Below are 26,544 nucleotides of genomic sequence, written 5' to 3' on the forward strand. Positions count from 1 at the left end.
TTTCTGATTTCTGATTTTTCTTAATTAAAAAAATATGAACTATAAAGTATTTAATTTGAATATAATATTATGGCCATGCATAATTGATCAGGACAATTCCCTTTTATTGTGAACAAACATCAGTAGCACAAACAATTGAAAACACTGAAATTAATGTTAATGCTGGGGAGAGTTGAGCCACCCTTGTTCTAGGAAACTGTGAAGGAAGAAACCACATGGAAAAACTGGAAAGCTCAGGTGGGATTATCTGCCTGCCGACAGACAACACTTAGCGCCTCTGAACAGAGTGTCAAATCAAATCAAATGGTATTGTTTTAGTCACATGCGCCGAATACAACAGGTGTAGACCTCAGAGTGAAATGCTTGAAGTCCCTAACCAACAGTGTCGTAACAAAACATATATGGGCGGCAGCGTAGCCTAGTGGTTAGAGCGTTGGACTAGTAACCGGAAGGTTGCAAGTTCAAGGTACAAATCTGTCGTTCTGCCCCTGAACAAGGCAGTTAACCCACTGTTCCTAGGCCGTCATTGAAAATAAGAATTTGTTCTTAACTGACTTGCCTAGTAAAATAAAAACAAAAAAATAAATAAAAGTAACAAGTAGTTAATTTTAAAGAGCTGCAGTAAAATAACAATAGCGACACGATATACAGGGGGTACCGAGTCAATGCGTGGTTAGTTATGAGACTATATACAGGTACCGGTACCTAGTCAATGTGTGGGGACACTGGTTAGGCGAAGTAATTTAGGTAATATGTGTGTACATATTACCTAAATTACCTCGACTAACTGGTGTCTCCATACCATTCAACAGTTTAGGGTCACTTAGAAATTCCTTGTTATTGAAAGAAAAGCGCTTTTTTTTTTGTCCATTTAAAATAACATCAAATTAATCAGAAATACAGTTGTAAATGACTATTGTAGCTGGAAACGCCTGATTCGGCCCATTATCAGCAACCATCACTCCTGTGTTCCAATGGCACGTTGTGTTGGCTAATCCAAGTTTGTTATTTTAAAAAGGCAAATCGATCATTAGAAAACCCTTTTGCAATTATGATAGCACAGCTGAAAACTGTTGTTCTGATTTAAAAAAGCAATAAAACTGTCCTTCTTTAGACTAGTTGAGTATCCGGAGCATCAGCATTTGTTGGTTTGATTACAGGCCAGAAACTAATAACTTAAATCTGAAACTCGTCAGTCTATTCCTGTTCTCAGAAATGAAGGCTATTCCATGCGAGAAATTTCCAAGAAACTGAAGATCTTGTACAACACTGTGTACTACTCCCTTCACAGAACAGCGCAAACTGGCTCTAACCAGAATAGAAAGAGTGGGAGGCCCCGGTGCACAACTGAGCAAGATGACAAGTACATTAGAGTGTCTAGATTGAGAAACAGACGCCTCACAAGTCCTCAACTGGCAGCTTCATTAAATAGTACCCACAAAACACCCGTCTCAACGTCAACAGCAAAGAGGCAACTCCAGGACGCTGGCCTTCTAGGCAGAGTTGTGAAGAAAAAGCCATATCTCAGACTGGCCAATAAAAATAAAATATTTAGATGGGAAAAAGAACACAGACACTGGACAGAGGAACTGTGCCTAGAAGGCCAGCATCCCGGAGTCGCCTCTTCACTGTTGACGGTGAGACGTTGCACTCTGGTTTTGTGATGAAATGTGTATGCGGAGTTGAACTTATCCCGCCGCTGTGTGACTGTTGTCTTTATGTTGTCAAGGCCTTATTGTATATCACTGTGGCATTTAATGGGTTATAGAGCAAACAGCGTAATTATCACAACCTAGGTTGTGTTATGGATTTTTTTACTGGCTTGGCTTGGCTTACTCAGTGATTTTACACCACTGCTGCATATAAAGTGTTGGTCCCATGTTTCATGAACTGAAATAAAAGATTCCAGAAATGTTCCGTACGCACAAAAAGCTCAAATTGGGTGCAGAACTTTGTTTTACGTCCCTCTTAGTGAGCATTTCTCCTTTGCCAAGATAATCCATCCACCTGACAGGTGTGGCATATCAAGAAGCTGATTAAACAGCGTAAAAGGACATTCTAAAATGTGTACAGACGTCTCAAGTTTTGAGAGAGCGTGCAATTGGCATGCTGACAGCAGGAATGTCCACCAGAGCTGTTGCCAGAGAATTGAATGTTCATTTTTCTTCCCTAAGCCGCCTCCAGCGTCGTTTTAGAGAATTTGGCAGTACGTCCAACTGGCCTCACAATGTAACCACGCCAGCCCAGGACCTCCACTTCCTGCTTCTTCACTTGCGGGATCGTCTGAGACCAGCCACCCAGACAGCTGATGAAACTGAGGAGTAGGTTTGAGTGCAACCGAAGAATTTCTGCACAAACTGTCAGAAACCATCTCAGGAAAACGAATCTGCGTGCTCGTCGTCCTCACCAGGGTCTTGAACTGACTGCAGTTTGGCATCGTACCCGACCATCTTCGATGGCCACTGGCACGCTGGAGAAGTGTGCTCTTCACAGACGAATCCCTGTTTCAACTGTACTGGGCAGACAGCGTGTATGGTGTTGTGTGTGTGATCAGTTTGCTCATGTCAACGTTGTGAATAGAGTGCTCCATGGTGGCGGTGGGGTTATGGTATGGGCAGACATAAGCTACGAACTGAGAACACGGTTGCATTTCATCGATGGCAATTTGAATGCACAGAGATACTGTAACGAGATCCTGAGGCCCATCGCCGTGCCATTCATCCTCCACCATCACCTCATGTTTCAGTATGATAATGTACAGCCCCATGTCACAAGGATCTGGCCACAATTCCTGGAAGCTGAAAATGTCCCAGTTCTTCCATGGTCTGCATACTCACCAGACATGTCACCCATTGAGCATGTTTGGGATGCTCTGGATCGACGTGTACGACAGCGTGTTCCAGTTCCCGCCAATATCCAGCAACTTCGCTCAGCCATTGAAGAGGAATGGGACAACATTCCACAGGCCACAATCAACAGCCTGATCAATTCTATGTGAACGAGATGTGTCACACTGCATGAGGCAAATGGTCACACCAGATACTGACTGGTTTTCTGATCCAAACCCTACCTCTTTATTAAGGTATCTGTGACCAACAGATGCAGATCTGTATTCCCAGTCATGTGAAATCCATAGATTTAGTGTCTAATGAATCCATCTAAATTGACTGATTTCCTTAGATGAACTGTAAATCTTTGAAATTGTTGCATGTTGCATTTATAATTTTTTTCAGTGTAGTTTATTGTCTAGATTCCAATGTTAGCTAGCTAGCTGGATGACTGCTCTGTTGCTATTTTGTAGAAAGCCCTTGTTGAAACTAGCCAGATGGCCACTGCTAGATAACTACCTAGCAAGATGACTAGGAAACAATTTTATTCATTCTCTATAATCCCATACTGCCAGGCCATAGCCAAATGCTGTGTCATGGACACTAATCCATTGTGATGTAATTATAATGCCAAGACTAGCTACAGTGGTTAGCTAGCTTGTAGTAAGTATTTAGTGTTGTGTGCATTGCAGCGGTGCACTTAGCTGGCTACCATCCCATAGCCTACATTGCATATGAAGTGTGACTGTCTCATGTCATTTAACTGTGAATGTACAGAGACAATTTCCTATGTTTTTTCCTTTTTGTTGTCACACCTGTTGACTCCCCCCACGTGGGGGTTTGTGCTCTCTGATTGGCTCAAAGTCAAGTTGTTGGCCACTGACGAGCATTGCGTTTCTACAAGTAGAAATGGCAGGTTCATCGCTACTGGGTCGTCATGCAGCAGCCACTGCTTGGAACGGCCTCTCACTGTGATCAGTACCCATCCTAGTCTATAGGCATTCATGCTTTAGCTTAAAAAAAAAAGATATGTTTTTGTTGTTGGTGTTAGAGGTTTTATGATGCTTGTACCTTAACCAAAGTAGATCATTTTAAGATGGTTCTACAATCAGTTATGGTCTCTATAAGCTTCAATATGAGGTCCTAAACCAGTTATGGTCTCTATAAGCTACAATATCAGGTCCTAAACCAGTTATGGTCTCTATAAGCTACAATATGAGGTCCTAAACCAGTTATGGTCTCTATAAGCTACAATATGAGGTCCTAAACCAGTTATGGTCTCTATAAGCTACAATATGAGGTCCTAAAACAGTTATGGTCTCTATAAGCTACAATATGAGGTCCTAAACCAGTTATGGTCTCTATAAGCTACAATATGAGGTCCTAAACCAGTTATGGTCTCTATAAGCTACAATATGAGGTCCTAAACCAGTTATGGTCTCTATAAGCTACAATATGAGGTCCTAAACCAGTTATGGTCTCTATAAGCTTCAATATCAGGTCCTAAACCAGTTATGGTCTCTATAAGCTACAATATGAGGTCCTAAACCAGTTATGGTCTCTATAAGCTACAATATGAGGTCCTAAACCAGTTATGGTCTCTATAAGCTACAATATGAGGTCCTAAACCAGTTATGGTCTCTATAAGCTACAATATGAGGTCCTAAACCAGTTATGGTCTCTATAAGCTTCAATATCAGGTCCTAAACCTAGAATGAAAGTGCATCCTTGTAGCTGTGTGGGCTAATATAGTCACAATATTTGCCTTGGGGTAAATTGAGCCAATGGTCATGGGTAAATTGAGCCAATGGCCATGGGGGAAGTTGAGCCAATGGCCATGGGGGAAGTTGAGCCAATGGCCATGGGGGAAGTTGAGCCAATGGCCATGGGGGAAGTTGAGCCAGTGGTCATGGGGGAAGTTGAGCCAATGGCCATGGGGGAAGTTGAGCCAGTGGTCATGGGGGAAGTTGAGCCAATGGCCATGGGGGAAGTTGAGCCAGTGGTCATGGGGGAAGTTGAACCAATGGCCATGGGGGAAGTTGAGCCAGTGGCCATGGGGGAAGTTGAGCCAATGGCCATGGGGGAAGTTGAGCCAGTGGTCATGGGGGAAGTTGAACCAATGGCCATGGGGGAAGTTGAACCAATGGCCATGGGGGAAGTTGAACCAATGGCCATGGGGGAAGTTGAACCAATAGCCATGGGGGAAGTTGAACTAATGTATGTGTTTTCTTCCCAAGTGTCATGCAAGGCATTATCTCTGAGATATGAGATAACAGGGTTCATTGAGTACAGAAATTTGTAGACAGCTTAATTTACCCTGTCCCGCGGCTCAACAACCCCATACCCGGGTTGTGCCAAGAGACAACTTTGTGGAAAAGCTATGATTTCAAAACTGTAATGTTTCCAGAGATACACAACATATGTAGAGATCTTTGTTAGAAATAATACTATATTTCCCTTGACAGAATGATGCTGAATGTAAAACAAATGGCTGAACTTACCCCAGTCTCTCCTACAGTATCTTTTAAAAGATCTCGCAAATTCTAAAGGTATTATATTTTATATACTTACAGAAAGATACAGTGTGAACACAAAACAAGAAACGTATGTTAAGTGTTATGTTTTTATTAATTTAAGCACCTCCCTTATCATTATTCTTATAACTGTTAAATATATTCAGATCTAAATAGCTTTGTCCCAAAAGGTCCTACAGAACAAAGCCAAATGGCTTAGAAATGCAGTACTTCTGTTGTCACGGTAAAACCAACTGCACAACAGATCAAAATGTAAGGTACGGTGCTCATTTCAACCCCCCCCAAAATATGAAAAAGATGACAATTATTTCAACAACAAATAAAGCAAAGTTGTTCAATATAAAATTGAGTATGTACGTGAAAGTTGTATTATCGTCTGCTGCACCAATAGCAGTCCTTGTTAGTATAGCTATCAGATGTTAACGTTTATGTTATTTGGTCAGTTTCTTTCTTCTCCAGTCTGTGGTTGCTCCTCTGAGGAGGGAGGAGAGAGATGATTACCTCCTCAATTTCTATCAGTCTGTAGAGTAAACATTTTCAGTCATTTATTTGACATAGAAATAGTTAAAAGATTTTGAATTGGGTTCAAAATGAACACCGTTAATTGCTCTGCTGTTGGTACACCCCCCCCCCCCCCCCCCTAGTCGTTCTTTCCCCAGCTAGGGAGTGCTGTTTTCTGGGGGACACCTCTGTATCAGCTCTTCCACCTCCACTACCTCCATCACCAAGTCACGGATGGACTGCACACTACCCAATGGAACCGCTTCCTCCTCTCCCTCCATCCCCACTGTGTTAGACTGTAGCCCCAGAGCCTCCACTACACCCCCCAGAGCCTCTCCTCTGTCTCCTGCCTCCACTACACCCCCCAGAGCCTCTCCTCTGTCCCCTGCCTCCACTACACCCCCCAGAGCCTCTCCTCTGTCCCCTGCCTCTACACCCCCCAGAGCCTCTCCTCTGTCCCCTGCCTCCACTACACCCCCCAGAGCCTCTCCTCTGTCCCCTGCCTCCACTACACCCCCCAGAGCCTCTCCTCTATCCCCTGCCTCCACTACACCCTCCCCAGGCCCAGTGAGTGGAGTAGTAGCACCCCCTCGTGATGTGACCAGGGTATTGCATGCAAGCAGGGCACCCTCGCTCTCAGTGACAGTAACTCTAGTGACGGAGGTAACTGCAGCTCTGTCCTCACTGCCTCCAGGCTGCATCTCTGATCCTGTGGGGTTAAGGTCAATCTGAGTCTGGGAGGCTGGTTTAGTGGGGTTAGGGTCCTTCTGAGTCTGGGAGGCTGGTTCAGTGGAGTTAGGGTCATTCTGAGTCGGGCAGGCTAGTTCAGTGTCTCTGGCTTGGGTAGATGAGCTAGTTTGGACTGTACCACTAGCTTTCATTTCTGGAGGGGTGTCAGAGTGGACCAAATCACTGTCTACAGTTTCTATATGGGCGTTGGATGGGGCTGTACCAATGTGATGTGCTTCTGCCTCCTTACAAAGATGTTCTTCCTCCTCTTCCTTCTCGTCCACAGTGAGAGGTACAGATGCCCCCTCCTTCACCCCTGCAGGAGTTTTTAGGTAGACTGCTCTGTCTGTGGCTTGTCTCTGTCTCTGATCAGTGGAGAGCACCGTGGCCTCAGGAAGAATCATACTCACTGCTGACAGAGCCTCGACACACACCAACACACTGTCACTCACTGGGCTGTTTCTGGCTTTGTCTGTGTCTGGTTTGTCTTCAGTTCCTGGTGGTTGGGATGCTTTGGCTGTGTCTGTAACTTCCGGTGTCTGGGGAGCTGGTTCAGCCACAGGAAGAGGAGGCTGGGGGGAGGCGGCATAAGGTGTGATTGTGGCCAAAGGGGCGTCATGATTGACTAAGGAAGCATCAGGTTTGGTTGAGGCAGCACCAGAAGGGTAATCACTTTCAGCAGAGGACATTTCAGGTAGAGGTGAAGGGGTATCAGGTAGAGGGGAAGGGGTATCAGGTAGAGGTGAAGGGGTATCAGGCTCTGCTACAGAGACATCAGCAGTATAGGTAAGTATATGTGCTGGGGCTGGGAGTGAGAGTGGGGCTGGGTCTGGGTCTGGAGCCTCACTTTGTGGAGTTATGACAATGACAGGAGGAGTGAGGGCAGCCATATCTGGGACCACTGGGCCACCTTCCACCTCCAGCCTCCCAGCGCTAGAAGACAAGTTCTGCACCAGGGGAGAAGATGCCCGCTCGGCCTGTCTGCTCAGCCCAGAGACAGCCATCTTGGCAGGGCTGGCGGGGGCGGAGAGGGGAGGGGTGCGACTGTCTGTTAGGCTGCTCTGGCTGGCACTCTGCAGGTCAGTACTGTCCACCATCAAGTTGTTCTTCCTCAGACTGGCAGCTTCTTTCACCACTGGAGAAAATGAGAGACCGAAAGGGAGGAGAAAGAATTGATTAAGTTCATACAGGAGAAGCATACAGTACATATAATCAATTATGTCATACAGGGTATACAGGAGGGTAATGGTGCTATACAGGGTATACAGGAGGGTAATGGTGCTATACAGGGTATACAGGAGGGTAATGGTGCTATACAGGGTATACAGGAGGGTAATGGTGCTATACAGGGTATACAAGAGGGTAATGGTGCTATACAGGAGGGTAATGGTGCTATACAGGGTATACAAGAGGGTAATGGTGCTATACAGGAGGGTAATGGTGCTATACATGGTATACAAGAGGGTAATGGTGTTATACAGGGTATAAAAGAGGGCAATGGTGCTATACAGGAGGGTAATGGTGCTATACATGGTATACAAGAGGGTAATGGTGTTATACAGGGTATACAAGAGGGTAATGGTGCTATACAGGAGGGTAATGGTGCTATACAGGGCATACAAGAGGGTAATGGTGCTATACAGGGTATACAAGAGGGTAATGGTGTTATATAGGAGGGTAATGGTGTTATACAGGGTATACAAGAGGGTAAGGGTGCTATACAGGAGGGTAATGGTGCTATACAGGGTATACAAGAGGGTGATGGTGTTATACAGGGCATACAAGAGGGTAATGGCGTTATATAGGAGGGCAATGGTGCTATACAGGGCATACAAGAGGGTAATGGTGCTATACAGGAGGGTAATGGTGCTATACAGGGTATACAAGAGGGTAATGGTGTTATACAGGGCATACAAGAGGGTGATGGTGTTATACAGGGCATACAAGAGGGTAATGGTGTTATATAGGAGGGTAATGGTGCTATACAGGGCATACAAGAGGGCTATGGTGCTATACAGGGCATACAAGAGGGTAATGGTGTTATACAGGAGGGTAATGGTGATATACAGGGCATACAAGAGGGCTATGGTGCTATACAGGGTATACAAGAGGGTAATGGTGCTATACAGGGTATACAAGAGGGTAATGGTGCTATACAGGGTATACAAGAGGGTAATGGTGCTATACAGGGTATACAAGAGGGTAATGGTGCTATACAGGAGGGCAATGATGCTATGCAGGGTATACAAGAGGGTAATGGTGCTATACAGGGTATACAAGAGGGTAATGGTGCTATACAGGAGGGTAATGGTGCTATACAGGATACACAAAAGGGTAATGGTGCTATACAGGAGGGTAATGGTGTCATGCAGGGTATACAAGAGGGTAATGATGTTATACAAGAGGGTAATGGTGCTATACAGGATACACAAAAGGGTAGTGGTGTCATGCAGGGTATACAAGAGGGTAATGGTGTCATGCAGGGTATACAGGAGGGTAAGGATGTTATACAGGAGGGTAATGGTGCCATGCAGGGTATACAGGAGGGTAAGGATGTTATACAGGAGGGTAATGGTGTCATGCAGGGTATACAAGAGGGTAATGGTGTCATGCAGGGTATACAAGAGGGTAATGGTGTCATGCAGGGTATACAAGAGGGTAATGGTGTCATGCAGGGTATACAGGAGGGTAATGGTGTCATGCAGGGTATACAAGAGGGTAATGGTGTCATGCAGGGTATACAGGAGGGTAATGGTGTCATGCAGGGTATACAAGAGGGTAATGGTGTCATGCAGGGTATACAGGAGGGTAATGGTGTCATGCAGGATATACAAGATGGTAATGGTGTCATGCAGGGTATACAGGAGGGTAATGGTGTCATGCAGGGTATACAAGAGGGTAATGGTGTTATACAGGAGGGTAATGGTGCTATACGGTGTATACAAGAGGGTAATGGTGCTATACAGGGTATACAAGAGGGTAATGGTGTCATGCAGGGTATACACGAGGGTAATGGTGTCATGCAGGGTATACAGGAGGGTAATGGTGTCATGCAGGGTATACAAGAGGGTAATGGTGTCATGCAGGGTATACAGGAGGGTAATGGTGTCATGCAGGGTATACAGGAGGGTAATGGTGTCATACAGGGTATACAAGAGGGTAATGGTGTTATACAGGAGGGTAATGGTGCTATATAGTGTATACAAGAGGGTAATGGTGCTATGCAGGGTATGCAAGAGGGTAATGGTGTTATGCAAGAGGGTAATGGTGTCATGCATAATGGTGTTATACACTTCTATTACTGACAGTAGAAAAGACAAGGGATGAGTTTTTAGTAACTTATTTTAGAACAGGGAGACCAAAAGGGAACACAGTGAAATGTGTTCATTTTTAATGCAATGAATTGATAAGTGGTTGTCTCCTATACTTTAGTAGAATGGGTTGGGTTGATAAGTAGTTATCTCCTATACTTTAGTAGAATGGGTTGGGTTGATAAGTAGTTGTCTCCTATACTTTAGTAGAATGGGTTGGGTTGATAAGTAGTTGTCTCCTATACTTTAGTAGAATGGGTTGGGTTGATAAGTAGTTGTCTCCTATACTTTAGTAGAATGGGTTGGGTTGATAAGTAGTTGTCTCCTATACTTTAGTAGAATGGGTTGGGTTGATAAGTAGTTGTCTCCTATACTTTAGTAGAATGGGTTGGGTTGATAAGTAGTTGTCTCCTATACTTTAGTAGAATGGGTTGGGTTGATAAAATGGTACAGGTATTCCCCAACTGGGGTACCCCCAGGTAGTCCCAAACTGGGGTACACCCAGGGGTATGCACAATGCTGTCGGAGTACGCCAAATAAAAATGTGATTCACATAAAAAAATAACATTTATATTTTCCAATGGGGCTCTACATTTGGGTGAGGTTGTTTTCCTCTCGCCTGAGTAGCCTCGTTTCACTGCCAAAAATAAAACTGAACCATCTACCGTTCAGCGAAATAACAACGCAATGTCAAATACAGGTAACCTAGTCATCCAATCACATTAACCGTTACTCATCCAATCACATTAACCATTACTCATCCAATCACATTAACCGTTACTCATCCAATCACATTAACCGTTACTCATCCAATCACATTAACCGATACTCATCCAATCACATTAACCGTTACTCATCCAATCACATTAACCGTTACTCATCCAATCACATTAACCGATACTCATCCAATCACATTAACCGATACTCATCCAATCAATCAATAAAGACGTCTTTCGAGTAGTAAGACATGTATGAAAGCAACAGAATCCATTAATAAGAAAGGTCTAGAAGCATCTTGTCACGGCCGTCATATGGAGGAGACCAAGGCGCAGCGTGGTATGCGTACATACTTCTTTAATGAAAGGTCGAACACTGAACAAAACAACAAAACGAACCGTGAAGCTAATATGGCTAGTGCAGAACAGGCAACTAAACATAGAATAAGAACCCACAAACTACCCAAGGAATATGGCTACCTAAATATGGTCCCCAATCAGAGACAACGATAAACAGCTGCCTCTGATTTAGAACCAATCTAGGCAACCATAGACATGTAAACACCTAGACTTACAAAAACCCCTAGACCCCTAGACAAAACAAAAAGACATACCTCTAGACATACAAAAAAAAACGAAACAATACAAAAACCCCTAGACAAAACAAAAACCTCTAGACAAAACAAAATCCCCTAGACAAAACAAAAACCCCTAGACAAAACAAAATCCCCTAGACAAAACAAAAACCTCTAGACATACAAAAAAAACGAAACAATACAAAAACTAAACAAACCATCCTCGTCACACCTTGACCTAACCAAAATAATAAAGAAAACTAAGATAACTAAGATTAGGCAGTGACACATCTTATATGGTGAGCTACCGAGTGGCAAGGACAGGCAAGCTCCATACTATTGTGGAGGACTTCATTCTTCCTGCTGCCGCGGATATGGCTGGGACAATGCTGGGGGAAAAGGCTCAAAAAACTATACAGACAATGTCTTCATCAAACAACACTGTTTCTTGGGTACTGCAGCATCCACCGAGAGCCTCTTGGGTACACTGCAGCATCCACCGAGAGGCTCTTGGGTACACTGCAGCATCCACCGAGAGGCTCTTGGGTACACTACAGCATCCACCGAGAGGCTCTTGGGTACACTGCAGCATCCACCGAGAGGCTCTTGGGTAGACTGCAGCATCCACCGAGAGGCTCTTGGGTACACTGCAGCATCCACCGAGAGGCTCTTGGGTACACTACAGCATCCACCGAGAGGCTCTTGGGTACACTACAGCATCCACCGAGAGGCTCTTGGGTAGACTGCAGCATCCACCGAGAGGCTCTTGGGTACACTACAGCATACACCGAGAGGCTCTTGGGTAGACTGCAGCATCCACCGAGAGGCTCTTGGGTACACTACAGCATCCACCGAGAGGCTCTTGGGTACACTGCAGCATCCACCGAGAGGCTCTTGCTGCCAAGGGAATGCCTGACAGCTTGAAAGCTGTTTTGGACACTACAGTGAAAATGGTTAACTTTGTTAAAGCAAGGCCCCTGAACTCTTGTGTATTTTATGTATTATGCAATGATATCGGCAGTGACCATGTAACGCTTTTACAACAACCAGTAAGCTGGTTTTCAAGGGGCAAAGTATTGACACATTTTTTAAAATTAAGAGACGAGCTTAAAGTTTTCTTTGCTGACCATTATTTTCACTTGTCTGACCGCTTGCATGATGACGAGTTTCTCACACGACTGGCCTATCTGGGTGATGTTGTTTCTCGCCTGAATGATCTGAATCTAGGATTACAGGGACTCTCTGCAACTATATTCAATGTGCTGGACAAAATTGAGGCTATGATTCAGAAGTTGGAACTCTTCTCAGTCTGCATTAACAAGGACAACACAGGTCTTTCCATCATTGAACTCAAGCCATAGGACAATGTCAAATGCGAAGCACCTGAGTGAGCTGGGTGCACAATTACGCAGGTACTTTCCCGAAACGGACAACACAAACAACTGGATTCGTTATCCCTTTCATGCCCTGCCTCCAGTCCACTTACCGATATCTGAACAAGAGAGACTCATCGAAATTGCTACAAGTAGTTCTGTGAAAATTGAATTTAATCAGAAGCCCCTGCCAGATTTCTGGATAGGGCCATGCTCAGAGTTTCTTGCCTTGGCAAATCGCACTGTTAAGATGCCCTTTGCAACCACGTACCTATGTGAGAGTGGATTCTCGGCCCCCACACACAGACTGTGTGTGGAAAATGATTTAAGACTGAGACTCTCTCCAATACAACTCAACATTGCAGTGTTATGTGCATCCTTTCAAGCACACCCTTCACAATTTTTGATGAACAATTAAGGTTTGATATGTAAGATGGTTAAATAAAGAGCAAAATTATTGATTATTATAATTTGTGCCCTGGTCCTATAAGAGCTCTTTGTCACTTTCCACGAGCCGGGATGTGATAAAAACTCACACTCATTCTTATGTTTAATAAATGCATCGTATAGTGTGTGTGTGGCAGGCTTACAATGATGGAAAAACACATGGCTGTATATATAAAGAGAAACCTGGTCCCTGGATGACAGACAGAAGCAGGTAAACTCACCTTTGTCCACCTCGATGGTCAGAATGTTCAGTAGAATATCTTCATAAACGTTTTCCACTTTGATGAAGTTGGTGTAATCCGCAAAGATGTACTGGTCTAACTTCTGCAGGTCCTGTAAAGTGTTGGTTTCACGGTTTATATTCTGATGAACTAACAGTACCTGCTCCAACATTACTTTAATTTGATAGGGTGAGATGTGGATGGACTGAGACCATCAGCCCTGGGATATATCTAGCATATAATGACTGATATAAAGAGACAAAAGGTTACCAGCGTACATACCGGTTTGTGTGCCGGAGCCAGGTTCCTCCTGATAGCAGGAAGCGTGATGTCAACCAGAGCCTCCTGAAAGATCCTCTTCCTCACCGTGCTACTGTCATGGTCATATTGCTGCAGGGAACAACCACAGAACAAGAATGTTACCAGACTCTACACCCTGTTATAGACATATTGCTAAAGGAAAGATGCATCAATCAATCAATAAAACAATCAATCAATCCATCAACTAATCAATGAACCAATCAATCCATAAATCTAACCAACCAACCAGTCAACCAATTAATCACAACAAGACAACCACACAACAAGACAACCACAACAAGACAACCACACAACAAGACAACCACACAAGACAACAAGACAACCACAACAAGACAACCACACAACAAGACAACTACAACAAGACAACAAGACAACCACAACAAGACAACCACACAACAAGACAACCACACAACAAGACAACCACACAAGACAACTACAACAAGACAACCACACAACAAGACAACCACACAACAAGACAACCACACAACAAGACAACCACACAAGACAACCACAACAAGACAACCACACAACAAGTGTTAGACAGAATAACCAAGGCTGAGTTTCTCCTAGTCAACTATGAATTCACTGAAAGTAAGCTACAGCAGGTAGAGTGTTGCATCGTACAGTCAGAAGGCAGGAGGTACGGAGCTACAGACAGAAGGCAGGAGGTACGAAGCTACAGTAGGTAGAGGAGTGTTGCATTGTACAGTCAGAAGGCAGGAGGTGTGAAGCTACAGTCAGAAGGCAGGAGGTATGGAGCTACAGTCAGAAGGCAGGAGGTGTGAAGCTACAGGCAGAAGGCAGGAGGTGTGAAGCTACAGTCAGAAAGCAGGAGGTGTGAAGTTACAGTCAGAAGGCAGGAGGTATGGAGCTACAGTCATAAGGCAGGAGGTGCGAAGCTACAGTCAGAAGGCAGGAGGTGCGAAGCTACAGACAGAAGGCAGGAGGTATGAAGCTACAGACAGAAGGCAGGAGGTGTGAAGCTACAGTCAGAAGACAGGAGGTACGAAGCTACAGACAGAAGGCAGGAGGTGTGAAGCTACAGACAGAAGGCAGGAGGTATGAAGCTCTGTCTGTTATCTCACCTTGAGGACTCTGAGCTTTGCTTTCTCCATGGCTGAGGTGAGTTTGGAAGGGTTGTCTTTCAGTGAGCTCTGGAGGAGCAATTTAAAGGTGTACACGGCATTCTCTATCAGCTACAACACAGAAACACACAGCATTCTCCATCAGCTACAACAAGACAGAACCACACAGCATTCTCTATCAGCTACAACACAGAAACACACAGCATTCTCCATCAGCTACAACACAGAACCACACAGCATTCTCTATCAGCTACAACACAGAACCACACAGCATTCTCCATTAGCTACAACAAGACAGAACCACACAGCATTCTCCATCAGCTACAACACAGAAACACGCAGCATTCTCCATCAGCTACAACACAGAAACACACAGCATTCTCTATCAGCTACAACACAGAAACACACAGCATTCTCCATCAGCTACAACAAGACAGAACCATGCAGCATTCTCTATCAGCTACAACACAGAAACACACAGCATTCTCCATCAGCTACAACAAGACAGAACCACACAGCATTCTCTATCAGCTACAACACAAAACCACACAGCATTCTCCATCAGTTACAACAAGACAGAACCACACAGCATTCTCTATCAGCTACAACACAGAACTACACAGCATTCTCTATCAGCTACAACACAGAACCACACAGCATTCTCTATCAGCTACAACATGGAACCACACAGAATTCTCTATCAGCTACAACACAGAACCACACAGCATTCTCCATCAGTTACAACAAGACATAACCACACAGCATTCTCTATCAGCTACAACACGGAACCACACATCATTCTCCATCAGTTACAACAACACAGAACCACACAGCATTTTCTGTCAGCTTCAACACAGAACCACACAGCATTCTCTACCAGCAACAACACAGAACCACACAGCATTCTCCATCAGTTACAACAAGACATAACCACACAGAATTCTCTATCAGCTACAACACGGAACCACACAGCATTCTCTATCAGCTACAACACAGAACCACACAGCATTCTCTATCAGCTACAACACAGAACCACACAGCATTCTCTGTCAGCTACAATACAGAACCACACAGCATTCTCTATCAGCTACAACACAGAACCACCCAGCATTCTCTATCAGCTACAACACAGAACCACACAGCATTCTCTGTCAGCTACAACACAGAACCACACAGCATTCTCTGTCAGCTACAACACAGAACCACACAGTATTCTCCTTCAGCTACAAGACAGAACCACACAGCATTCTCCATCAGCTACAACAAGACAGAACCACACAGCATTCTCTATCAGCTACAACACAGAACCACACAGCATTCTCTGTCAGCTACAACACAGAACCACACAGCATTCTCTATCAGCTACAACACAGAACCACACAGTATTCTCCTTCAGCTACAAGACAGAACCACACAGCATTCTCCATCAGCTACAACAAGACAGAACCACACATCATTCTCTATCAGCTACAACACAGAACCACACAGCATTCTCTATCAGCTACAACACAGAACCACACAGCATTGTCTGTCAGCTACAACACAGAACCACACAGCATTCTCTATCAGCTACAGCACAGAACCACACAGTATTCTCCTTCAGCTACAAGACAGAACCACACAGCATTCTCTACCCAGCTACAACAAGACAGAACCACACAGCATTCTCTATCAGCTACAACACAGAACCACACAGCATTCTCTATCAGCTATAACACAGAACCACACAGCATTGTCTGTCAGCTACAACACAGAACCACACAGCATTCTCTATCAGCTGCAGCACAGAACCACACAGTATTCTCCTTCAGCTACAAGACAGAACCACACAGCATTCTCCACCCAGCTACAACAAGACAGAACCACACAGCATTCTCTATCAGCTACAACACAGAACCACACAGCATTCTCTATCAGCTATAACACAGAACCACACAGCATTCTCCATCAGTTACAACAAGACAGAACCACACAGCATTCTCTGTCAGCTACAACACAGAACCACACAGCATTCTCTATCAGCTACAACACAGAACCACACAGTATTCTCCTTCAGCTACAACAAGACATAACCACACAGCATTCTCCATCAGCTACAACAAGACATAACCACACAGCATTCTCTATCAGCTACAACAAGACAGAAACACATAGGATAACATCTCATCCAAATCTGAGATGTGAGGAAATGGTATGTTGTAGAATATACAGAAGAGAGATTAACGACAGAGTTAGTTTTTTGTTGAGTCTAGGTCTACTTTTGACATGTCCTACAGTATCTGTCTAACCTGTTGCATGTCTATCTGCGTGCAGTGGATCAGACGAACTGAGTTGGAGAACTTGAAGCGATGCCTGAGTTCCTGAAGCTGTTCTGTCAGGACCTCCACTTTCTGGTAACACTCTTCCAGACTTGCCTGACACATCTGACCCAGTGCCTGGGGAGAGAGAAAGAGAGACAGAGGCAACACACGCTATAACACACATACTATTAGACATTAGAGTGATTCACCTCAAGCAATAAGATTATTTGTTGTTCACGCTTCAGTTGTTCACTCTTATGCGAGGGAACTTGACCATCTTTTGCTCCACCAACACCTTCTTACCTGGTTTAACCCCTCCTGCCCCGCTCCCTCGGGGAAGCCCAGACAGAGAGTGTTTATCTCCCCCTCCAGGAGAAGCCGGACCCCCTGGAAGCCCCCCGTCACCGGAGACATCAGCTCTTCCAAGATGGACGCCAGGTACGGAGACACGTTCTCACTGCAGAACTTTGCTGCTGGATCACTGACGGAGGCTGTGGGGACCGAGATGGAACAACAGTTTAGATATAGTAATCCCATGTCTGCTCATCACAACTACTGTCCCAATAACTGTTGCTTTTTCATTCATTCAGGTCCCACAATATCCTGCCTCGGATCCTAAGGTGTTAGTTCTTTGTTACTGAGGTTACTCCTTTACACCACAATGCATTCTCGACCCGTGTTTGCCGCCAGGCTACCACATCTGTAGATCCCCATCATGGTATTGTACCTTGTAGCTTGGCCTGCAGGAAGGTTCTAGAACTGGCTATCTGGTCCATATCAGAGCGAAGCAGAGCTTCATGAGACCTGGCTGTCTCTTTACACTCCTCCTTCAGTCCCTTCAGACCCTCCCTCAGCTGATCCTGGACCAGGTGGTACGCGGCTTCCAACGTCTGGGGGGACAACAGAACACAGCTGAGTACAGAATGTATAGACCCTCTGTTAGCTGATCCAGGACCAGGTTATAGACTGCCTCCAACATCTGAACATCAGGGGGCAGTATAGAGCAGAGATCACTACAGGACGACAGAACACAGCTGAGTACAGAATGCATAGACCCTCTGTTAACTGATCCAGGACCAGGTTATAGACTGAACATCAGGGGGCAGTATAGAGCAGAGATCCCTACAGGACGACAGAACTCAGAGCTATAACATTACCGTAGGACTTTCTGAATAAAGGATCTGAGACGTTCATTCACTCACGGTGAACCAGACTCTCTTCCTCCCTGCTTTCTTTCCCTTTAGTCTGGCCAGCAGTTCTGTCTGTAGAGAGGGTTGTAGCTCCTCCAAAACCAGATTGGCGAGGACCTGGAAAACAGAAAGACAAAATGAGTTACATCATACCGTGATCTGGACGCACTACACAGCTGTAAGACAATGATACACACTACTGATCTACTGAGCTCATTGTTAACAACTGGTTGAACTTCGGCATCAGCAAGGAAAAGTCCTACTATAAATGTCTCTCCAATGTTTCTTTGTGATGAGACTGGAGTCCAACCCAAACAATGTTTCTCTGTGATGAGAGACTGGAGTCCAACCCAACCAATGTTTCTCTGTGATGAGAGACTGGAGTCCAACCCAAACAATGTGTATTTGTGATGAGAGACTGGAGTCCAACCCAACCAATGTTTCTCTGTGATGAGACTGGAGTCCAACCCAAACAATGTTTCTCTGTGATGAGACTGGAGTCCAACCCAAACAATGTTTCTTTGTGATGAGAGACTGGAGTCCAACCCAACCAATGTTTCTCTGTGATGAGACTGGAGTCCAACCCAAACAATGTCTGAGTCTGAAGCAGAAGTGTTTCCCGGTCTCTGACTGAGCTTTCTTAGTTGAGACAGACCTGGACCAACCGGTAATCTGGACAAACCTGGACCAACCGGTAATCTGGACAAACCTGGACCAGCTGGTAATCTGGACAGAGCTGGACCAACCGGTAATCTGGACAGAGCTGGACCAACTGGTAATCTGGACAAACCTGGACCAGCCGGTAATCTGGACAGAGCTGGACCTACCGGTAATCTGGACAGAGCTGGACCTACCAGTAATCTGGACAGAGCTGGACCAACCGGTAATCTGGACAAACCAAGGGTTTTTATTTATTTAGACTATTTTCTACATTGTAGAATAATAGTGAAGACATCTAAACTATGAAATAACACATATGGAATCATGTAGTAACCAACAAAGTACATAAAGGCTAGCTGCCATCAAGACAGGGGGTGGCCACTTTGAAGAATCTCAAACCTCAAATATATTTTAGTTAACACTTTTTTTAGTTACTACATGATTCCATATGTGTTATTTCATAGTTTTGATGTCTTCACTATTATTCTACAATGTAGAAAAATTTCAAAATAATGAAAAACCCTTGAAGGAGTAGGTGTGTCCAAACTTATGACTGGTACTGTATATATATATATATATAAATATAAATATATATATATATTATTAAATATATTTTCCTTTATTATGTTCTCCTAACCCTACCACCCCTCCCCTAATTGGAGTAAACTAGAGGACAACGACACTTAGGCTTCTACTTCCAGCCTATACATACTATATACTGTACATGTTACATAGTATGTTTAACTCTTAAGTCATATCCCAGTTTACCTATTTGCTTATGGGCTTGGCTACAACTAGCGACTTGTTTTTTAGCAAAAAATATAAAATTTTATTTGGAATTTTATAACATTTTATTTTGAAAATGTTTAAAAAAGGTATAAACTTTGTTAATCAGGTTGATTTTTCCACAAATAGACTGGTATTTTCCAGTAAATAACCCTTCCCCATTTGCAAAAATAATAATAATGGTTACACATATCTCCCTAACCCCTGACAAGAACCCCTTCATTTTTCTTTGTGTGTGTAAACAGGCGAACCGGCGACCCATCAAACGTTATTTTCCTCATCAATCTTTTATTTTATTTTTTTATTTTATTTCACCTTTATTTAACCAGGTAGGCTAGTTGAGAACAAGTTCTCATTTACAACTGCGACCTGGCCAAGAATAAAGCAAAGCAGTTCGACACAAACAACACAGAGTTACACATGGAATAAACAACAACACAGAGTTACACATGGAATAAACAACAACACAGAGTTACACATGGAGTAAACAACAACACAGAGTTACACATGGAATAAACAACAACACAGAGTTACACATGGAATAAACAACAACACAGAGTTACACATGGAATAAACAACAACACAGAGTTACACATGGAATAAACAACAACACAGAGTTACACATGGAGTAAACAACAACACAGAGTTACACATGGAATAAACAACAACACAGAGTTACACATGGAATAAACAACAACACAGAGTTACACATGGAATAAACAACAACACAGAGTTACACATGGAATAAACAACAACACAGAGTTACACATGGAATAAACAACAACACAGAGTTACACATGGAATAAACAACAACACAGAGTTACACATGGAATAAACAACAACACAGAGTTACACATGGAATAAACAACAACACAGAGTTACACATGGAATAAACAACAACACAGAGTTACACATGGAATAAACAACAACACAGAGTTACACATGGAATAAACAACAACACAGAGTTACACATGGAATAAACAACAACACAGAGTTACACATGGAATAAACAACAACACAGAGTTACACATGGAGTAAACAACAACACAGAGTTACACATGGAATAAACAACAACACAGAGTTACACATGGAATAAACAACAACACAGAGTTACACATGGAATAAACAACAACACAGAGTTACACATGGAATAAACAACAACACAGAGTTACACGTGGAATAAACAACAACACAGAGTTACACATGGAATAAACAACAACACAGAGTTACACATGGAATAAACAACAACACAGAGTTACACATGGAATAAACAACAACACAGAGTTACACATGGAATAAACAACAACACAGAGTTACACATGGAATAAACAACAACACAGAGTTACACATGGAATAAACAACAACACAGAGTTACACATGGAATAAACAACAACACAGAGTTACACATGGAATAAACAACAACACAGAGTTACACATGGAATAAACAACAACACAGAGTTACACATGGAATAAACAACAACACAGAGTTACACATGGAATAAACAACAACACAGAGTTACACATGGAATAAAACAAACATACAGTCAATAGAAAAATATAAATATATACATATATAGTGTGTTAAATGAGGGATTTAAGGCAGTACATAGGGGCTAAGTCAATACAACATAGCAAGGAAAACACTGGAATGGTAGATGTGCAGTTGATGAATGTGCAAAGTAGAAATACTGGGGTGCAAAGGAGCCAAATAAACAAATAAATAATAAATAAATAAGAACCTGATTGAACATCTCTGGAGAAACGTGAAAATAGAAACGTGAAAATAGCTGTGCAGCGACGGTCCCCATCCAACCTGACAGAGGGTGAGAGGATCTGCAGAGAGGAATGGGAGAAACTCCCCAAATACAGGTGCGCCAAGCTTGTAGCGTCATACCCAAGAAGACTTGAGGCTGTAATCGCTGCTAAAGATGCTTCAACAAAGTACTGAGTAAAGGGTCTGAATACTATTTTAAATGTGATATTTAAGTTTTTTATTTGTTATTTTATTTTTAAATTCAGAATACGGCTGTAACGTAACAAAATGTGGAAAGAGTCAAGGGGTCTGAATACTTTCCGACTGCAATGTAATTGGAACAGGAAGTGTAAACTCTAATATAGCCTATTAGCTAGAAAGATAAGGGCAAACATATTTTCCACATTGGTAGCCTGTTTGTGGGTGCCTTTTCAAAACCTACGTCAGATACTCCGGTGAGTGTAAGTGGGTCAATATCAGGAGTTGAGAAATACATTTCTCATTATTATATTTGAGTCATTTAGCACTTTAGCACTAGCATTTAACACTCGTATCCAGAGCGACATACAATCAGTGAAATTACAAATCATGATGAATAAGGGGTCCAGCTTTAAACCACGTGCAGCTTATAAAGGCTTCACGAAGCTACACAGGTGCACAAATCATTTATAACCGTATGTCATGCTTTATAAAGGGTTCATAGATGTGGCATAACATATGTGACATTATGCACCAATGTTAAATGTGACATAAGCCACTTGGTCAAATATGACATAAACAATAAACTTCAATTTTTGAGTGTAAGGTTGGTTGGGCTAAGGTTGGTGCTATCCCAATTTAGAATGTGTAAGTGTGAACACTTGCTTAGCACCAGGCTAAAATCCCCCTTAGCTCAGGAGGCTCTCAGGTGGCTCTTAGCCCTGTGATCAGGAGGCTCTTAGCCCTGTGCTCAGGAGGCTCTTAGCCCTGTGCTCAGGTGTGAACGCGCCTTTCTGAGTATTTTTGGTGCAGCACAGACCTTATCCAGATGGTGTGACAAAGGAATTTCTTAAAAGACCTACTAACTTTCTTTGTTGTTACATTCAAGGTTGGAACCAACATGCAGTACCTCTAGCAGGAAGAGACAAGAACCATCCATCCGCCAGCTCAGAGACCAGCTACACTATTCACAGCCCTGTGTAATGTTCTATATAAGAGAGGTAAGGGACCAGCTACACTATTCACAGCCCTGTGTAATGTTCTATATAAGAGAGGTAAGGGACCAGCTACACTATTCACAGCCCTGTGTAATGTTCTATATAAGAGAGGTAAGGGACCAGCTACACTATTCACAGCCCTGTGTAATGTTCTATATAAGAGAGGTAAGGGACCAGCTACACTATTCACAGCCCTGTGTAATGTTCTATATAAGAGAGGTAAGGGACCAGCTACACTATTCACAGCCCTGTGTAATGTTCTATATAAGAGAGATAAGGGACCAGCTACACTATTCACAGCCCTGTGTAATGTTCTATATAAGAGAGGTAAGGGACCAGCTACACTATTCACAGCTCTGTGTAATGTTCTATATAAGAGAGGTAAGGGACCAGCTACACTATTCACAGCCCTGTGTAATGTTCTATATAAGAGAGGTAAGGGACCAGCTACACTATTCACAGCCCTGTGTAATGTTCTATATAAGAGAGGTAAGGGACCAGCTACACTATTCACAGCCCTGTGTAATGTTCTATATAAGAGAGGTAAGGGACCAGCTACACTATTCAAAGCCCTGTGTAATGTTCTATATAAGAGAGGTAAGGGACCAGCTACACTATTCACAGCCCTGTGTAATGTTCTATATAAGAGAGGTAAGGGACCAGCTACACTATTCACAGCCCTGTGTAATGTTCTATATAAGAGAGGTAAGGGACCAGCTACACTATTCACAGCCCTGTGTAATGTTCTATATAAGAGAGGTAAGGGACCAGCTACACTATTCACAGCCCTGTGTAATGTTCTATATAAGAGAGGTAAGGGACCAGCTACACTATTCACAGCCCTGTGTAATGTTCTATATAAGAGAGGTAAGGGACCAGCTACACTATTCACAGCCCTGTGTAATGTTCTATATAAGAGAGGTAAGGGACCAGCTACACTATTCACAGCCCTGTGTAATGTTCTATATAAGAGAGGTAAGGGACCAGCTACACTATTCACAGCCCTGTGTAATGTTCTATATAAGAGAGGTAAGGGACCAGCTACACTATTCAAAGCCCTGTGTAATGTTCTATATAAGAGAGGTAAGGGACCAGCTACACTATTCACAGCCCTGTGTAATGTTCTATATAAGAGAGGTAATGGACCAGCTACACTATTCACAGCCCTGTGTAATGTTCTATATAAGAGAGGTAAGGGACCAGCTACACTATTCACAGCCCTGTGTAATGTTCTACATAAGAGAGGTAAGGGACCAGCTACACTATTCACAGCCCTGTGTAATGTTCTATGTTCAGCTCATTCTTCAGCACATGTTTATATCATATTCAACATGATGGGTTATGTCACATTTGACATAGGTGGTTATGTCACACAGTTATGCCACATTTATGAACCATTTATAAAGCATGACATACGGTTATGAACTCAGCAAAAAAAGAAACGTCCCCTTTTCAGGACCCTGTCTTTCAAAGATAATTCATAAAAATCCAAATAACTTCACAGATCTTCATTGTAAAGGGTTTAAACACTGTTTTCCATGCTTGTTCAATGGACCATAAACAATTAATTAACATGCACCTGTGGAACGGTCGTTAAGACACTAACAGCTTACAGACGGTAGGGAATTAAGGTCACAGTTATGAAAACGTAGGACACTAAAGAGGCCTTTCTACTGACTCTGAAAAACACCAAAAGAAAGATGCCCAGGGTCCCTGCTCATCTGCGTGAATGTGCCTTAGGCATGCTGCAAGGAGGCATGAGGACTACAGATGTGGCCAGGGCAATAAATTGCAATGTCCGTACTGTGAGACGCTTAAGACAGCGCTACAGGGAGACAGGACGGACAGCTGATCATCCTCGCAGTGGTAGACCACATGTAACAACACCTGCACAGTATCGGTACATCTGAACATCACACCTGCGGGACAGGTACAGGATGGCAACAACAACTGCCCGAGTTACACCAGGAATGCACAATCCCTCCATCAATGTTCAGACTGTCCGCAATACACTGAGAGAGGCTGGACTGAGGGCTTGTTGGCCTGTTGTAAGGCAGATCCTCACCAGACATCACCGGCAACAACGTCGGGCACAAACCCACCGTCGCTGGACCGGACAGGACTGGCAAAAAGTGCTCTTCACTAACGAGTCACGGTTTTGTCTCACCAGGGGTGATGGTCGGATTCGCATTTATCGTCGAAGGAATGAGCGTTACACCGAGGCCTGTACTCTGGAGCGGGATCGATTTGGAGGTAGAGGGTCCGTCATGGTCTGGGACGGTGTGTCACAGCATCATCATCTGAGGTTGTTGTCATTGCAGGCAATCTCAACGCTGTGCGTTACAGGGAAGACATCCTCCTCCATCATGTGATACCCTTCCTGCAGGCTCATCCTGACCCTCCAGCATGACAACATGACCCTCCAGCATGACAATGCCACCAGCCATATTGCTCCTTCTGTGCGTGATTTCCTGCAAGACAGGAATGTCAGTGTTCTGCCATGGCCAGCGAAGAGCCCGAATCTCAATCCCATTGAGCACGTTTGGGACCTGTTGGATCGGAGGGTGAGGACTGGGGCCATTCCCCCCCGAAATGTCCGGGAACTTGCAGGTGCCTTGGTGGAAGAGTGGGGTAACATCTCACAGCAAGAACTGACACATCTGGTGCAGTCCATTAGGAGGAGATGCACTGCAGTACTTAATGCAGCTGGTGGCCACACCAGATACTGACTGTTACTTTTGATTTTGACCCCCCTTTGTTCAGGGACACATTATTCCATTTCTGTTAGTCACATGTCTGTGGAACTTGTTCAGTATATGTCTCAGTTGTTGAATCTTGTTATGTTCATACAAATATTTACACATGTTAAGTTTGCTGAAAATAAACGCAGTTGACAGTGAGAGGACGGTTCTTTTTTTGCTGCATTTAGATACTTTGTAACACATTTTAGTGTTTATGAAGGCTTTATGAAGGCTTTATGAAGCTGAACGTCATATAAAGCGTAACCGAAATAAGACATTCTCCTCCTTTCTACTGTAGGTATGTAATTACCTTTTTGCAAAACCACACCCATCATGATCATATTTCCCATCATGCTCTATTGCAGTTAGTTTGTTTGAATTGTTTGTTTTAGTATCTGTGTTTTTGCACATACATTTTTTTATTTAAATGCTAATTAATTACTTAAAAATCACAGTGTGATTTTCGAGATTTTTGTTTTTGATTCCGTCTCTCACAGTTGGTGTACCTATGATAAAAATTACAGACCTCTACATGCTTTGTAAGTAGGAAAACCTGCAAATTCGACAGTGTATCAAATACTTGTTCTCCCCACTGTATATTGATTGATTAATTGATAAATGAATTTATTTTATGCTATACAAAGATAAGTAACATACATATTTCTAAACTAATCTGTTAGTTGGATTTATTGAACCCGTTATTGAAGTAGTTGTTCCAGTTTATATGGTTTAGGGAGCGTGATTGACTAACCTTAACCCTGGCAGCCATTCTCAATGCAGACTGTGGGAATCCACTCTGGCTGGATTCCAATAGGAAAACAACGTCACTTAGCAAGCCTGCATAAATAATGTGACTTGATGATGGTTTTACGCCTGACCGGCATATGCTTGTACGCTGGTGACCAGTTTATGTTTGTCACCAGTGTCCAAAACAAAAACACAACGAACACCACCAAAAACATAATGAAGGCTGGTCACCACCAAAAACATAACAAAGTCTGGTCACCACCAAAAATACAGTGAAGGCTGGTCACCACGTTAAATACAGTGAAGGCTGGTCACCACCAAAAACCCAGTGAAGGCTGGTCACCACCAAAAATACAGTGAAGGCTGGTCACCACGTTAAATACAGTGAAGACTGGTCACCACTAAAAATACAGTGAAGACTGGTCACCACTAAAAACATAACGAAGGCTGGTCACCACTAAAAACATAACAAAGGCTGGTCACCACTAAAAACATAACGAAGGCTGGTCACCACTAAAAACATAATGAAG

At 43.4% G+C, this 26,544-nt stretch overlaps 1 protein-coding gene across 2 annotated transcripts in view; it reads right to left on the reverse strand.

The window, feature by feature from the left end:
* Positions 1-5,437: 5,437 nt before the first annotated feature.
* LOC110531063 (protein Niban 1) overlaps positions 5,438-26,544 on the reverse strand; it is a 77,619-nt gene continuing 56,512 nt past the window's right edge. For both annotated transcript variants that reach the window (XM_036986768.2, XM_090183003.1), the window contains 8 exons: positions 18,144-18,248; positions 17,669-17,831; positions 17,245-17,432; positions 16,930-17,076; positions 14,642-14,752; positions 13,518-13,625; positions 13,236-13,347; positions 5,438-7,727 (listed from right to left, as the gene is read on the reverse strand). In XM_036986768.2, coding sequence (XP_036842663.2) covers positions 6,022-7,727; positions 13,236-13,347; positions 13,518-13,625; positions 14,642-14,752; positions 16,930-17,076; positions 17,245-17,432; positions 17,669-17,831; positions 18,144-18,248 — 2,640 coding nt within the window. In that variant the 3' untranslated portion in view covers positions 5,438-6,021. The remainder of the gene's footprint in view (positions 7,728-13,235; positions 13,348-13,517; positions 13,626-14,641; positions 14,753-16,929; positions 17,077-17,244; positions 17,433-17,668; positions 17,832-18,143; positions 18,249-26,544) is intronic.

The sequence above is a fragment of the Oncorhynchus mykiss genome, chromosome 8 (genome assembly GCF_057628025.1).
Source record: "Oncorhynchus mykiss isolate SJ-2025 chromosome 8, ASM5762802v1, whole genome shotgun sequence".
NCBI lineage: Eukaryota > Metazoa > Chordata > Actinopteri > Salmoniformes > Salmonidae > Oncorhynchus > Oncorhynchus mykiss.